The sequence below is a fragment of the Thalassophryne amazonica genome, chromosome 5, assembly GCF_902500255.1.
Source record: "Thalassophryne amazonica chromosome 5, fThaAma1.1, whole genome shotgun sequence".
Classification (NCBI taxonomy): domain Eukaryota; kingdom Metazoa; phylum Chordata; class Actinopteri; order Batrachoidiformes; family Batrachoididae; genus Thalassophryne; species Thalassophryne amazonica.
In genome coordinates, this window is record NC_047107.1 from 84,246,213 (window position 1) to 84,262,292 (window position 16,080).

At 40.7% G+C, this 16,080-nt stretch overlaps 2 protein-coding genes across 2 annotated transcripts in view; one reads left to right on the plus strand and one right to left on the minus strand.

Moving 5' to 3' along the window:
- Nucleotides 1-14,689, minus strand: part of ykt6 (YKT6 v-SNARE homolog (S. cerevisiae)) — a 36,437-nt gene extending 21,748 nt beyond the window's left edge. Inside the window, exons 1-4 of the mRNA XM_034170744.1 lie at nucleotides 14,677-14,689; nucleotides 7,611-7,614; nucleotides 1,863-1,977; nucleotides 1,370-1,522 (exon numbers count right to left, since the gene is read on the minus strand). Of these exons, the coding sequence (XP_034026635.1) occupies nucleotides 1,370-1,473 (104 nt within the window). The 5' untranslated portion in view covers nucleotides 1,474-1,522; nucleotides 1,863-1,977; nucleotides 7,611-7,614; nucleotides 14,677-14,689. The remainder of the gene's footprint in view (nucleotides 1-1,369; nucleotides 1,523-1,862; nucleotides 1,978-7,610; nucleotides 7,615-14,676) is intronic.
- Nucleotides 8,619-16,080, plus strand: part of gck (glucokinase (hexokinase 4)) — a 53,112-nt gene continuing 45,650 nt past the window's right edge. The window contains 1 exon segment of the mRNA XM_034169586.1: nucleotides 8,619-8,861. Coding sequence (XP_034025477.1) covers nucleotides 8,853-8,861 — 9 coding nt within the window. The 5' untranslated portion in view covers nucleotides 8,619-8,852.

Genomic DNA, 16,080 nt, shown 5'->3' on the forward strand with positions numbered 1-16,080 from the left:
ACATAAAAGTACTCATGATTGTGTCTCTGCACATATGTGCTAACAAATTAGTGATCTCTGATGTATTTTACTTCTCTCACTCTGAGCGTTAGCGGGTGCACTTCCGGAAAACGTTTCACTCCGCAATTTTTGGCAGTTTTCAGTATGTGACATCCTAATTAGCAAAACAGAAACATCCCAATGACTGACAACCAGAGGGAAACGAACCTGCTCCGTCCAAAAACGAAGCTTCTGAGCTGCTGTTCGAAAGTGATGGCTAAGATTTACAGAGAGGAGATGACCCCCCTTCACCCCGAAACTCTTAATTTTTTCAGAGTGTCGGATTTTGGAGCCTAAAGTGTGGTGACGCGCTGTTTGTGTGGATGCTGGTTTACTGAAGCTGTGTACATGGACATGGGATATCTGACACTGTTTTTAACAGATTTCCTGGACACAGAGATGGATGTTACATTGGAAAAAGTCAGAATACATTATTTCCAGGAATTAATGGACATTATTTAACGTGCCACGATCGAGAGAGAGGCAGAGCTGCAGCCGCAGCAATCTCACTCTTTGATCGCGTGAAGTTTATATTTGGAAATTAATCCATAATCTTTTGCGGCTAGATTTCTATTTTTGTTTTTTTACTTTGAGAGAGTATAAATTTGGAGCTGGAATGTGTATGTTACGAAGCTCACCGTGGGTGTGTGCACGCTGTGCAGCTGACGTTTGTTTTCCCCCAGCAGCAAATTAATTATTTTTATTTTATTGATAACAATGCTTATAATTAATCATGCACAAATCTGACCTGGAGCAGAGATGGTTATTGACAGGTTGCATTCATGACTTGTGGTAGTGCTGGTGCACATCAACCTTCTTGGAACCGCAGCTTTTACTGTGACTACATCAAAATTAACATTTATCACTTAAAAACGAGTCATCATAACACAAAATCACACTTATGTGAACTTAGGAATTAATCTGTGCCTCCGTTAACGTTATCAGCTACTTTCCACTGAAGTACACGCTGGGACGCTTATAGCTGCAATGTCAATTGTCGAAAACACCTGGGTACTCACGAGTACTTTGTTTTCAGACGTCTCTGTAGCTGTTTGTTGTGAATGCCGTATACTTTGAAACCGGTCACGGAAGTGCACAAAGTAATCCCGGTGGAACATCAGATGGTCACTAACAGCCTACATCTAAACTGATATGATTTTGGTGCGACATGTCCTTTAATCACTGTGAGACCTGAAGATTAGGTTTGTATGATACACCTTTGTTACCTCTACATAAAATCCTAACATATTTGATGACCACACACAGCCATGCTTCCGAACACATTTGAAACCCAGACATTTAGTTAGTGTGACATATCGATGCTGGCTACCTCGAACGTTGAAAAAAGCCAAAAGAAGAGAGGTCATAGGCAGCTTTAAGCAGGTTGGATTTTGTTGTCCCCTTATAGAGGACGCTGATGCTGTAGAGCTTCATACTATCAAAGGACCAGTCACAGCAGTTACACTCACACAGCCCAGATTACCTAGTTTGGTAGATGACACAAAAAGAACCACAAGGGAAGATGAGCTGCCATCAAACTTCTGTTCGGCTGCCAACAAAAACGTAGTAATAGCAAATTGGAGTGAAGTGAAGCTAAGTGAAGCCTACAAGCTACTCCTAATCACATTTGGCTTAAAAAAAAAAACTTTTTTTGTGACGATGACACTGTAAAAAAAAAACAGACGGGTGTTAATGTCGGCGTAAATAACACAGGAACAGACAATTTGAACAAATTCTTGAAGTTAAATCGCGGTAGAATGTAGCTAATGTTGTTAGCTGAAATGCTAACTGTGATGGTCTTCCCGGGGGCCTTAAAAACTTACCACACAAAATAAGCAGTGAACACGTTGACTGTCGATAGAACGACAACACAAACTATCTAGTCCACAGAAATAACGATATTTAAGCATGTATTCCAAATCATTAGCGACTTAAGAGCTACACGTCACAAGCGTGAACAGGTCCAACACTACACTGCGTCCGGTGGAAACAAAAACATACTTTTTCGTTCTCGTTGAGAGTGAAGAAAATTAAGTTACAATGGTTTATCCAAATAAATCGAATATCTTAGTAATATTACACGGATCATCGAATGTATGGATCAATTTATTTATAATAAAATAAATGTGCTCAGTGTATATTATTATTAGTCTCTCAACCGAAACTGAGTTTGGAGTTAGATTGAGGTTTGCTCTCTTAATCATTCAATGGATATCTAGATAATTTGGATAAACCCCACCACAATACCAAGAACACAGGCACCTTGGTCCCCCCCACTAGGATTTAGGAAAGCTTAACAAACATAGATTAATAAACATATTGTCGCCGCCCCTTCTTCTTCTTGCTTTGGCTGCTCCCGTTTGGGGTCGCCACAGAAGATCAATCATTTCTGTCTCACCTTGTCCTCTGTAACGTCTGTCACATCAACCACCTGCATGTCCTCCCTCGCCACATAAATAAAGGCCTGCCTCATTTAGGCACTGGGTCTGAGCACGATTTTAAATAAATAAATAAATAAATGAATGAATGAATGAATGAATGAATGAATGAATGCATGCATGAATGAATGAATGAATGAATGAACGAACGAACGCCTGGTCTTTTAATCAAAGAAATACGGTACCCACTTTCCTCGAATGGGAGCGTGTCAGTGCTGAACTTCGTTTTGTACCTTGGTTGCAACTAGATATTTAAGCTATTTAATGTTTTGCAGAGTCAGCGTCATTTAATTTGTTAATATACATCCATTCCTGTTTGTTTGTTTGTTTATTCCAAGTCAACATAATATATACACAATAATATAACTTGACACTGTTCATACAATGGTGAAAAGAAAAAAGAAAATTAATAAAGACAAAAAAAGGCATAAATGAATGAACATAACACAAACAGAATCAACTTGGAAAGGAATGGGATGAAGACAAGCTTATTGACTCCTACCCCCAATCCCATCCTCAATTAAATTAAATTACTTAAATTACATGGTTGCTGTCATTTTGAGCTTAATATTGCATATATAATATATAAAGCATATAAATAATACAATTATATATGTATGTGAACATACACCCACACACACATACATATGAACACACACATACATACACATACATTAGGGTGACCATATTTTGACTACTAAAAAACCAGGACACTCGACCTGGCAATGAGATACTCCCAAGTCTACTCAAAGACGCCTTATAATTTCAATACATTTAAAATATGCTTCCTCTGTATGGGTAGAAATTTGTTATATTACAAAGTACTATCTATATCTGAAGACACAAATTCAGATAGGCTTCTCAGAGAAACCAGGACATGTCCTGGGAAAACAGGATGTTTGGTCACCCTAACATACATACATATCCATATATACACACATACACACACCCATACATATACATACATATATATGCACATGCGCATACACATATGAATATAAACGGAACATAATACAATACCATAGTAATATAATATAACACAGGAGTGAATAACAATTGCACACTGGACAGTATAGACAAAATAACACAACAGAGGACCAGGCAAGACACACAAGGAACACATATCGTTGGATTTATTATGATGATTATTATTACTGTTGTTGTTTACCCTGCTTAGTCTGAGGTGCTTGAGATGAGTGCATTAAAACCACAGGTCCTTGGTGAGGACCTGCTAAAGCATGGGGTCGTATGAGATGCAATTAAAACCACAGGTCCTTGGTGAGGAACTGCTAAAGCATGGGGTCGTATGAGGTGCAATTAAAACCACAGGTCCTTGGTGAGGACCTGCTAAAGCATGGGGTCGTATGAGGTGCAATTAAAACCACAGGTCCTTGGTGAGGACCTGCTAAAGCATGGGGTCGTATGAGGTGCAATTAAAACCACAGGTCCTTGGTGAGGAACTGCTAAAGCATGGGGTCGTATGAGGTGCAATTAAAACCACAGGTCCTTGGTGAGGACCTGCTAAAGCATGGGGTCGTATGAGGTGCAATTAAAACCACAGGTCCTTGGTGAGGACCTGTTAAAATATGGGGTCGTATGAGGTGCAATTAAAACCACAGGTCCTTGGTGAGGACCTGCTAAAGCATGGGGTTGTATGAGGTGCATTATGAGGTCGTATGAGGTGCAATTAATTAATTTAATTTAATTTATTAATTTATATAGCGCCAAATCACGACAAAGTCGCACCAAGGCGCTTCACATAATTCACAACAACACAAATTAATCTAAATTCAAAATTAAAAGCAAGAAAAGCACAGTTAAAAGATAAAACACAGTAGAATAAAAAGAAATTACAAAGCAAACACAAACAGATTAAAAAATTAATGATAAGACAGTCTAAAAAAGTGGGTCTTCAGTCTTGATTTAAAAATCTCCACCGTGTCAGACTGCCGAATAACAGCAGGTAGATCATTCCAAAGAGCCGGACCACGGTAGGAGAAGGCTCTATACCCCACAAACTTTTTGTTCATCCTCGGAACACACAGAAGCCTTGCGCCCTGCGAATGCAAAGGCCTCGCAGGTACGTAGGGCTTAACCAAGTCCGCCAAGTAGGAAGGTGCCAGTCCATGAACAATTTTATAAACCAACAATAAAACTTTAAAATCCAATCTGGCAGAAACCGGTAGCCAATGAAGGGATGCCAGAATGGGAGTAATGTGGTCAAACCTTCTACTTTGTGTCAAAATTCTGGCAGTAGCATTCTGCACCAACTGAATGCTAGACTGCGGCAGATCAGAAAATAAAGCATTACAATAATCCAATCTAGAAGAGACAAATGCGTGAATCAGAGTCTCAGCATCAGCCATAGACAGGATGGGGCAAATCTTTGCTATATTTCTCAGATGAAAGAAAGCAGTCCTCGTAATGTCCCTAATGTGGAGGTCAAAGGACAACGTAGGATCAAAGATTACCCCAAGGTTCCTCACTTTGTCAGTATGATGTATAACACATGAACCTAGGCTAAGCGCCAGCTGATCAAATTAGTGCCGATGTCTTGCTGGGCCAAGAACCATCATTTCAGTCTTATCAGAGTTCAAAAGTAGAAAGTTGCTAGACATCCAACTTCTCACTGCTGCAAGACAGTCCTGTAAAGATTTTATGTGGACAGGATTTCCAGCAGCTATCGGCATATACAACTGAGTATCATCAGCATAACAATGAAAAGCAACCCCGAAACGCCGCAAAATGTTCCCAAGGGGTGCCATATACAGGGAAACAAGCAAGGGACCCAGAACGGATCCCTGCGGAACCCCGAACTTCATGCCCTTAAAGTCAGAGGTAGTGTCATTGCACAAAACACAATGGGAACGACCAGACAGATAAGACGTCAGCCACACAAGAGCAGTTCCAGTAATCCCGAAACAGTTTTCTAGCCTATCAAATAGAATATGATGATCAACTGTGTCAAACGCAGCACTGAGATCCAACAACACCAATGCTGTAGTAGTATCCGAGTCCATTGCTCGCAGAAGATCATTAACTACTTTAATAAGTGCTGTTTCTGTGGAGTGATGTCTTCTAAAAGCAGACTGCAGTGGCTCAAAAAGGTCATTCTCAGTAAGATAGTCCACAAAAAAAACAACAAAAAAAACAGGTCCATTCCTCCATTTAAGGTCTGCAACACATTCCAAAAAAAGTTGGGATGTTAAAATATTTATCACTTTATCATGTTGTTGTTCCTTCTCACAACAGTTAAAGATGTTTTGGCACTGAGGATACCAAATGATGAAGCATTTCACGTGTTATTTTGTCCCATTCGTCCTTCAAGCAAGCACGGTATGGTTGTTGCATTTTTCATTTCAAAGTCCTCTACTTGCACATTCACTTCTGCTCTGCTGTTTGTGGTCTAACAATGATAACCTTCTATACCAAACTAAACATCACCGGTGTTCCTCAGATTTTCAGAATGATGAAAGTAAATTAAATAAAGTAAATTAAATAAAGGATTTCAATTACACATTTCACCATTTATACACAACTACAAAGTCAAGAAAACAACAATTAAGCGACTAAGTGCTTTCGTCAACATTTTATATATGGGCTTCATCTGGTTAAATTCTCTGCAATATTTTTACTAAACTAAAATTAATAAGTGCCTCATTAGAGGCTGCTTGACAGGGAAGAGAAGTTACAGGCTACTGCGTATGCCCCATTTACACTGGATTGAGACCAATCTAAGACCTACAAGATCATGACATTTTGTCAAATCTCACAAGTCTTGGCTAGTCTCCTTTGTGATCTGTTATTTGTTATGTGCCGACGCAGGTTGAGGAGCGGACCTGCGTCTGACTAAACCCAGCGCTAAATAACCAGGAAGCGGTTCCAAAAACAAAACAATTTTATTTTCCCCTCTTGTGCAATACTCGGTGTACAACATAAAATAGGGTTTGTCTGGCAGAGTGAAGGACGGCGCGCTCTCCAGCGCCCAAAGGGATCGAAGCCCGGCGCTTCTGGACTCACATTCACCGCCAAACACCCCCCAGGTGGACACAACAAACTGACTCTGTGAAGGATAGAAGAGGTGAGGTAAGTCAACAGCTACAACTAATATCCTTCAAAGGCACACACTATCAGCAACACATTCAGGTCTGAATTTAAGCTTTATGTAAATGAGCAGCTTCTCACAACAGGTGGAGGATCATCAGTCCGCACGCCACGGCCGTGAGAAGCGAGCTGCACAATTCTCATCAATGTTCAAATATACTGCGTAAAAAAATACCAAATTACTATTAACACTTATTTAGACAATCAATCACCTCTGATGTGTGCTGACAGCATGTGTCCCTCACCCGTCCTCCTTCACAGGCACGATGTGTCAAACCCAGGCGCGGTCCTCAGCGTCTCACAAACGAACGTCACAAGGTCGAGTTCCCGGCAATTCTGCTTGAATCACTCATGGCTTAAATGCAGAACGCCATCTCATTATCTGCTTCAGCTGAAAGTCTTTAAGTTTGCACGTGAGCATCATCCACAGGTGCTGCAAATCATGCTGATGAGGGTGAAGGACTCTTCTGCCAGCACCTTCTCCACAGACAAAAACCAGTTTGCATACCACCTGGAGAGCAAAGAAAAGAAAAGAACACCAAAACGTCCAGCCAAACCCCCCAACACACAACATTATTTCTGTTTAAACCAAGCTTACATTGCGACTGAATTGTGTGAGTGAAAAATATGTTAATATCCATGGTCACCGCTGCAACCCCATGCAGTTTTGGTTGAGAGTCTATTACGACCCATAGGATCAAGTTGAGAATGAGTTGAGACGTGAGAGTTTATCAAGATTGATCATGAGACCCATGTATCTGTTAACTGGTCGCACAGCTTGTGCCAGTGTTTTAAACAGTTCATTACACTCGCACACCTGTTGGAGATCGATGGGGAGTGATGGAGAATGATGGCGACCAAGAGGGAACTTTTTTCGACTATGGACACCCCATTGTGACCAGCCTGCAATCCCGATAGGAGTCAGTGAGAGTGATGACGAGCAGATGCCATTTTTCGATCACAACTAGGAGGTGGACTTGATGTAAATGGGGCATTATAGAGGCTATTTCACAAAGAGAGAAGTGCCACACTACTGCTAATAGAGTTAGTACGCTGTTAAAGTTGGATAAAGCCAAATAATGCGGGACATAGTAAAGCTCGGAGTATTTCTTCATACTCACGCTGAAATAGCATAAACACAGCTAACAGGAAACAGACCGAAAGTGATCAAGCAGTATTCTTTGAAATAAGTTAGTCACAAACCTTAGTGCATATAGTTCACTGGGGACAGGTCAGGACTGCAGGCAGGCCAGTCCAGTATCCGTACTCACTTCTTCTGCAGCCATGCCTTTGTAATATGTACAAAATATTGTTTTCCATTGTGTTTTCAAACAGGGTGTGAGGGTTCAAAGACATTTATGATTACTTTACCTCTGACAGCACAGATTTGTCAATAATAAGTCCATATTTTCGAATTATTAATAGCGTATGGATGATGGATGGTGATTACAAGTACAATAAATAGTGAGTATTGTTATTTTTGCTTATTATGGCAATAAGTAGTATGGTATTTATTGATTATGGAAGTACAGCTGGTTTCCTGCCATTGGTATATTCTTTGTGTTCTTTGGTAATGATGCTCCATTTAGCAATTTCTTCATGGACACTTAACTCTGGTAAATGTTTTCCATAAAAGTCTGCCTGGAGTTCATTTCCAAGGAAATGCAATGAACATGTTTTGATACGAGAAGCGGCAGAGCATCTGCTGCAGTAAGCAAAGAATTGGCTTTCCCCCCTGCACAGGACTAAAGTTCATTGCTGGTACAAACTAGTGGGGGTGTAGGTAGTGGCTGCATAGCTTAAATAGGTTTCTTGAAATTTTCTCAGTGTATTACTGCCATGATGGGAATTTTAATGCTCAGTCTTATTTTGCTTGTTTCATTGACTGCTGACACATGGCAAACTAGTGTTCCAGTGTAGATGCAACCTGCAAGAATGAAGATGAACTCATAGTTCTTTTTAAAATGTATATGTGCAGCAATGACTTCCAATTTGTCATAGTTTAACAATTACAAGCCTTAAAAATAGACTTACAGCCAAATTTAACTTTATACAGTGCAAACATATTAAGAGAGTGCCAGAATGGTTAGACAGTCTCTATAGAAAGGACATGTTTCTGTCACACTGAACGGACAGCGAGGGAAAGCACCGTAATCGCACAAAGTCTCTGAGCATCCTCAAAACTGCAGCAGTCGACGTGAGCAGAGCTTCCACTGCAGAGTGCCGATGGTCAGCAGGATATGTAGGATTTAAAAGGCTCATGGTGATACAATGGAAAAGGTAAAATAAGCTCACTATTAGTTTTCAGTGATACTGTACTTTGTCATGCCATGTGGCTCACCTGCAAGATACTGCATCTCTCTGTGTTCATTTAACATTTCCTTTTTTAGCAATAAAAAAGGAAAAATGTTGGAAAAATTTGATTTTTTATAATATATTTGTAACTCTGTATGTTAGTCTTCTATCTATCTATCTATCTATCTATCTATCTATCTATCTATCTATCTATCTATCTATCTATCTATCTATCTATCTATCTATCTATCTATCTATCTATCTATCTATCTATCTATCTATCTATCTATCTATCTATCTATCTATCTATCTATCTATCAAGTCTTTTTCTTTCACCTGTCTTGGCCTCTCATCCTGTAAATGTGAGCGATTTGAAGGTTTTCTTGTTGTATTTCAGGAAAGTTTGACTGTATTTAAGGGCTTACCTGCACAGTCAAGGCTATATTTTGTATAAGATCAGGAAATAAAACTAAAGAATTATGCAACGAGCAAATTGTGGGTCTTTGCAAATCAGGTTCTTCCTTAAGGGCATCTTTAAAAGTTTGATGTTACCACCAGCAAATGCCAAACTTAAGACCTGACAGTTGCAGTAATAAACATTTGTTCCAAAGATCCACCACAACCTCAGGATCACAACTAAGAAACTGATGAAGGTATAAGAGGCATCATATGTCAAATGTGACATCGTTCCATCAACAGCACTCCATCAACATGACATGAAAGGCTGTTGGCCGACAAAGAAGCTATTACTTGAAAAATTACATTTAAGAAAAAAATAAAATTAAAAGTTTCCACTTGATCACTAGTCCTAAAGGAGAGCCTGTTTATGTCATTTTTGGATAATGGATTCCTCCGTGGTTAACCGCTTTCATTGCCCTGGTGATGACATGCTTTCTTAAAGGTGGATAATGTCACATTTCTACACTCAACAAAAAATATAAACGCAACACTTTTGGTTTTGCTCCCATTTTCTATGAGATGAACTCAAAGATCTAAAACTTTTTCCACATACACGATATCACCATTTCCCTCAAATATTGTTCACAAACCAGTCTAAATCTGTGATAGTGAGCACTTCTCCTTTGCTGAGATAATCCATCCCACCTCACAGGTGTGCCATATCAAGATGCTGATTAGACACCATGATTAGTGCACAGGTGTGCCTTAGACTGCCCACAATAAAAGGCCACTCTGAAAGGTGCAGTTTTATCACCTTTCATCATGCAGTGCAACACATCTCCTTCGCATAGAGTTGATCAGGTTGTCAATTGTGGCCTGTGGAATGTTGGTCCACTCCTCTTCAATGGCTGTGCGAAGTTGCTGGATATTGGCAGGAACTGGTACACGCTGTCGTATACGCCGGTCCAGAGCATCCCAAACATGCTCAATGGGTGACATGTCCAGTGAGTATGCCGGCCATGCAAGAACTGGGACATTTTCAGCTTCCAAGAATTGTGCACAGATCCTTGCAACATGGGGCCGTGCATTATCCTGCTGCAACATGAGGTGATGTTCTTGGATGTATGGCACAACAATGGGCCTCAGGATCTCGTCACGGTATCTCTGTGCATTCAAAATGCCATCAATAAAATGCACCTGTGTTCTTCGTCCATAACAGACGCCTGCCCATACCATAACCCCACCGCCACCATGGGTCACTCGAGCCACAACATTGACATCAGAAAACCGCTCACCCACACAACGCCACACATGCTGTCTGCCATCTGCCCTGGACAGTGTGAACCGGGATTCATCCATGAAGAGAACACCTCTCCAACGTGCCAAACGCCAGCGAATGTGAGGATTTGCCCACTCAAGTTGGTTACGACGACGAACTGGAGTCAGGTCGAGACCCTGATGAGGACGACGAGCATGCAGATGAGCTTCCCTGAGACGGTTTCTGACAGTTTGTGCAGAAATTCTTTGGTTATGCAAACCGATTGTTTCAGCAGCTGTCCGAGTGGCTGGTCTCAGATGATCTTGGAGGTGAACATGCTGGATATGGAGGTCCTGGGCTGGTGTGGTTACACATGGTCTGCGGTTGTGAGGCTGGTTGGATGTACTGCCAAATTCTCTGAAACGCCTTTGGAGACGGCTTATGGTAGAGAAATGAACATTCAATACACGAGCAACAGCTCTGGTTGACATTCCTGCTGTCAGCATGCCAATTGCACGCTCCCTCAAATCTTGCGACATCTGTGGCATTGTGCTGTGTCATAAAACTGCACCTTTCAGACTGGCCTTTTATTGTGGGCAGTCTAAGGCACACCTGTGCACTAATCATGGTGTCTAATCAGCATCTTGATATGGCACACCTGTGAGGTGGGATGGATTATCTCAGCAAAGGAGAAGTGCTCACTATCACAGATTTAGACTGGTTTGTGAACAATATTTGAGGGAAATAGTGATATTGTGTATGTGGAAAAAGTTTTAGATCTTTGAGTTCATCTCATACAAAATGGGAGCAAAACCAAAAGTGTTGCGTTTATATTTTTGTTGAGTATATCTGATGCCTCTAGTTCTATCAGTAGTTGTCATCTTGGGGTTTTCACTGGTGATTTGAGCCTCTTTCTTCAGTTATGTAAAACTTCTTATAATTTTATTTAATAGAGTGTACAGTTGCTTGTTGTGGCCATGCTGCTCGGAACACACATGATCCTGTAGTTGCTGATTAATACTTGGCTGGGAGACCACTTCAAAACACCAGAGCTGCATGTAGAACTGGAGATATGTCAAGAAGGGCATCTGGCATAAAAAGTGTGCCAAATCGCAATGTGAAACTCTCAAGGATCCACTGTGGAGACCCTGAGCAACTACGGGTAGACCCCCCCCCTAAAAAAACCCAAAACAAAATAACCTGAAAGAATACTGAGCTATCATTATATATACAACACAATTTATACTACTAACAAGAGCAATGGGAGATTTCTAACGTCCACTAATCCAGATCCGGATCACCTCCAGAATTCAGTGGAGTCTTCCATGGCCTAATATCTATGGTTGTTCATTCGGCTGCTCCCGTTTCGTGTTGCCACAGTGGATACAGCCAGATCCGCATTGATATTTGGCACAAGTTTTATGCCTGCTGCCCTTCCTGACGCAACTCCAGTGTTAGCTGGAGAAACATACACAGCCGCTGGTGTTCCAAAGAGGTCTCCCATCCAAGTACTAACCAGGTCCCGCACTGCTTAGCTTCTGAGATCTGACGGGATCAGGCTGACACAGAGCAGATCGGCTGCCATGGCCTAATATCTATCTGTGGTGCAAATCTGGTTTTGATGTAATCCTTAAAAAAAGCCTATAAAGTGAAATCCTAAGCCAGAATCCACATCCGGATCACGTCCAAAATGCAGTGGAGTCTTCCATGCCCTAACATTTATCTGTGATGAAAATTCAGTCAAAATCCGTGTAGTAGTTTTGAAGTCGTTTAATTTTATTTAATTTTTTTACTTAATTCTTCAAAGTCTATATAAAGTGAAATCTAGATCCAAAATCTGGATCCTCCAGATCACCTCCAAAATTTATTAGAGTTTTCTATGGCATAATGTCTATTCGTGGTGAAAATTCCGTCAAAATCTGTTCAGTAGTTTTGATGTAATCCTGCTCATAGTCAGACAGACAAATAAATAAATGCTGATGACTTTATTATGTCCTTGGCAGACGTAAATATTGATATAAATATAGTATGTGTCAATAGCTCAGCTTATTGAATTTATTCATCCATTTCTGAACCCTGCTTACCAGCTATGGGTCACTGGGGGCTGGAGCCTATCCCATCAATAATTGGGTGGAGGCGTGGGGGGGTTCACCCTAGACAGGCTGCCAGTCTATCACAGGGCCGACACATATAGACAGACAAACCCATTCACAAATAATTCAGAAGCCAGAGCACCCAGAGGGACACACAGAAAGGACAAGGTGGGAATCAGTCCCATGACTGTTTCACTGGGAGGCAACAGTGCTAACCTCTGAGCCACAGTGCCTCCCTTATTGAATCTGTCATGTAGTAAAATAGTCGGAACATAAATTGTTTGAACACATGCTCTAACACAAGTTTGCACTTTGTTGTGTTCCCTTTTTGTGTATAACTGAATAAAATGACGGCTGCTTCTCATAAGTTTACTTTGTAAGGGACAGTTGGCTGAACAAGGATCCATCAAGCAGGACTCTGTGCAAACAAGCCGTGGGTTAAATTAAGCAGATAATCAGCCATTGACAAGTACTTGTTGGCACACATTCAGCTCTCAGCCCTAAATGGATGCAACACAAGCTGAAGCGGTCTGTTCTCCCTCCACGTGCTAAAGCCGTTTCAAGATTGCGTTCCTGTTGAGCACATTTTAATTAATCTTTTTTTCCTAAGTCTTATAATGTGACTTTGTCAGCACAAAAATTACTTTTAGTTAAAGTACTGTAAGTCAACAATACATTTTCATTGTTTTCATTAAAACAGTTGAGTAAAATACAATATATGAAACATTTCCAAAACACAATGTGCAGTTTTGTTTTTGTTTTTTATTGGTTTTCTGTCTACTAACCCCAATGACCTCCTCATGTGTTTATCACCATGCATGTTTCTGATACTAAATATGTCAGGCTGACATTTGACTAGGTGTGCATAAAGCAGGGCTTTGAAACAGAATTTTTTTCCCAACTGGATTGTCCTGAACAGAAATGGTATTTTAGCGTTTCCGGTTTTGGGTTCTACCCCAAAACTGACATTCCTGAGCAGTTAATAACATTTCATGTCAGCTGTGAGATACTGAAAATACTGTATATGCGAGACCTGTATGTGGCGCTGCAGCTCTCCCATGAAAAATGGAGAAGAAGACAATAGAGTTCCCAAAACAGGACACTGAGTAAAATAAAGTCTTTTAAGAGAAAGAGGGTCCGCGCTGATCACCTGAAATAGACTTATTGCATATTTAAATCAAAGCAGTGTGTTTCGTGTATTTTTAAAAGACACTGCATTGTGCTCCCCTCAGCCTAACCCATTGCTGCTCATTGATTTGTTCAGCAGCTAAATCAAACACTACAGTCCACACGCAACCATTCATAGTACTTTTCTGACTGTTTCAAATATTAAAATCATTCACACACTGAGTAAATATAAAGCCTTAATCTGACCTGTTGTGTAATTTCAGTCTGATTCATCATCACAACCTGACAAGAAGACGTTCTTGTTTTGGAAGATGACGTCTAGGAAATACTTTATTACCGAAGAAACAGCAGTTTTAAAGAAGTCCCTCAGTGTTTGTCTGCTCCAGGTGTGTTTCTCAGCCTGAACCAGAGATCTCCAGCACTTTGTCCTGTCAACAACATGAAAAATAAGTTATTTTAAAAGTTGAAATATATTCCTGCCAGCGTATCTTCAGAATTCTGCTCACTATGAAAGTAAATCCAATTTGATCTAACCAGACAAACAAACAAACAAACAAAAAGCATAATAATGACCTGAATAAATGCAGTGTTTTTAAAGAAGTCCATCAAAGTTTGTCTGCTCCGGGTGCGTTTTTCAGAGTGAAACACAGGACGCAGCACTTTTCCTGTCACCTGTCAACAACAACCTCACCGGGTCACTTCCAATGGAAACCTTTTCAAGAACAAAAAATAACAGTATTAACCAGTTACCATTATTTTAAATAAATGGTTCTGGTCTGAAACATTAACAAAATATAATAAAGTTACGAGTTTTGTTTTTGTTCCTACCAAAATACCAGAAGTTTCTGCTTTTTGTTTTTGTTCCACCAGTTCAAAGCCTTGATATAATGTGATATATGAGACATTCAGACTATTAGAAAACAACAAAATCATTATTATTACTGGTGTCTACTAGTACATTCACACAAATCATACACTGGGCAATGTCTTCAAGTCTGGGAAGATGCACTATGTCAAGCATGTTCTCATCCATGGCACCATGGAATTGCCTTGGGTTGTGGATGGCAGGTCCTCAAGTGGTTGTCTGCCTGGATGGCAAACACACAGGCAGGCAACCAGTCCATTCCCACTTCTTGAAGGTAACCACTTATCTGCCACAACCAGGTGAAGAGTGAGCGTCCCCTTGACCTTCTCCAGCCACTACACTGTACATAGTGAAATGTGCCACATAGCCAAAATGTCATAGCTGAGCGTCATTCACAATGCAACTGATATTCCTCACTGAGTCACTGCTTATTCGACACAAAGTCATTCCAGAAGTGAATTCAATTCAATTTATTTTATTTATACAGCACCAAATCACAACAAAACTGCCTCAAGGCGCATCACACAAGTAATGTCTAACCTTACCAACCCCTAGAACAAGCACACAGACAACAGTGGTAAGGAAACACTCCCTCTGATGATGTTGAGGAAGAAACCTCAAGCAGACCAGACTCAGAGGAGTGACCCACTGCTTAGGCAATTCTCACAGTTACAAGGTTTTTACAAAGTTTTGCCAAGCTGAAGTAGCAGAAAACAGAAAAAACAAAATAGCATAAAAAAAAAGTGCATTACTGAAGTGAGCCCGCAGTCATTGGCGCCACAGCCAAGGGCACACCACACCCTGGATATCTCCTCAGTGCCTCAGACAGAGAAAAAAGCAGAACCAGTCAGCCAGAAATAACTCCACCTAAGGTATGGGTTCACCGACAGTAAATTGGGAAGCAGAGAGAATATTAAGGTGATTGCCAGCAGCTAGCTCTGAGCTTCACTAACAGACCCAGAATTTAGACGAAGCGAGGCTGAGACCTGTTCTGTTGCTAATAAGATGAATTAAAAGTCCTTAAGCCACACCTTCCTTCCTTCCCACTGTCGCCAAGTGCTTGCTCATAGGGGGTCGTTTTCACCGTTGGGGTTTTTCTGTAATTATTGTATGGCTTTTGCCTTACAATATAAAGCGCCTTGGGGCAACTGTTTGTTGTGATTTGGCGCTATATAAATAAAATTGATTTGATTTGATTTGATTTAAGGAGCCTCTGAATAGACCAAGTGCCACAAGGACATGCCGTTATTGAGAAGCTGAGTGAGGAATCATAGTGTCTGAGTTTGTGATATTCCTGGATCAAGACAAGAATCCAGACTTTCACTGACTGACTTCCTGGATGCGGCAATTAGAAGTATATCTGTATGTGATGAAAGTGGTGAACTTGTAGAAACATTCACTTATCTCAGCAATGGCATACTGTCTCTGGATCCTCAACCTTTGACATCGAGAGACACCTGA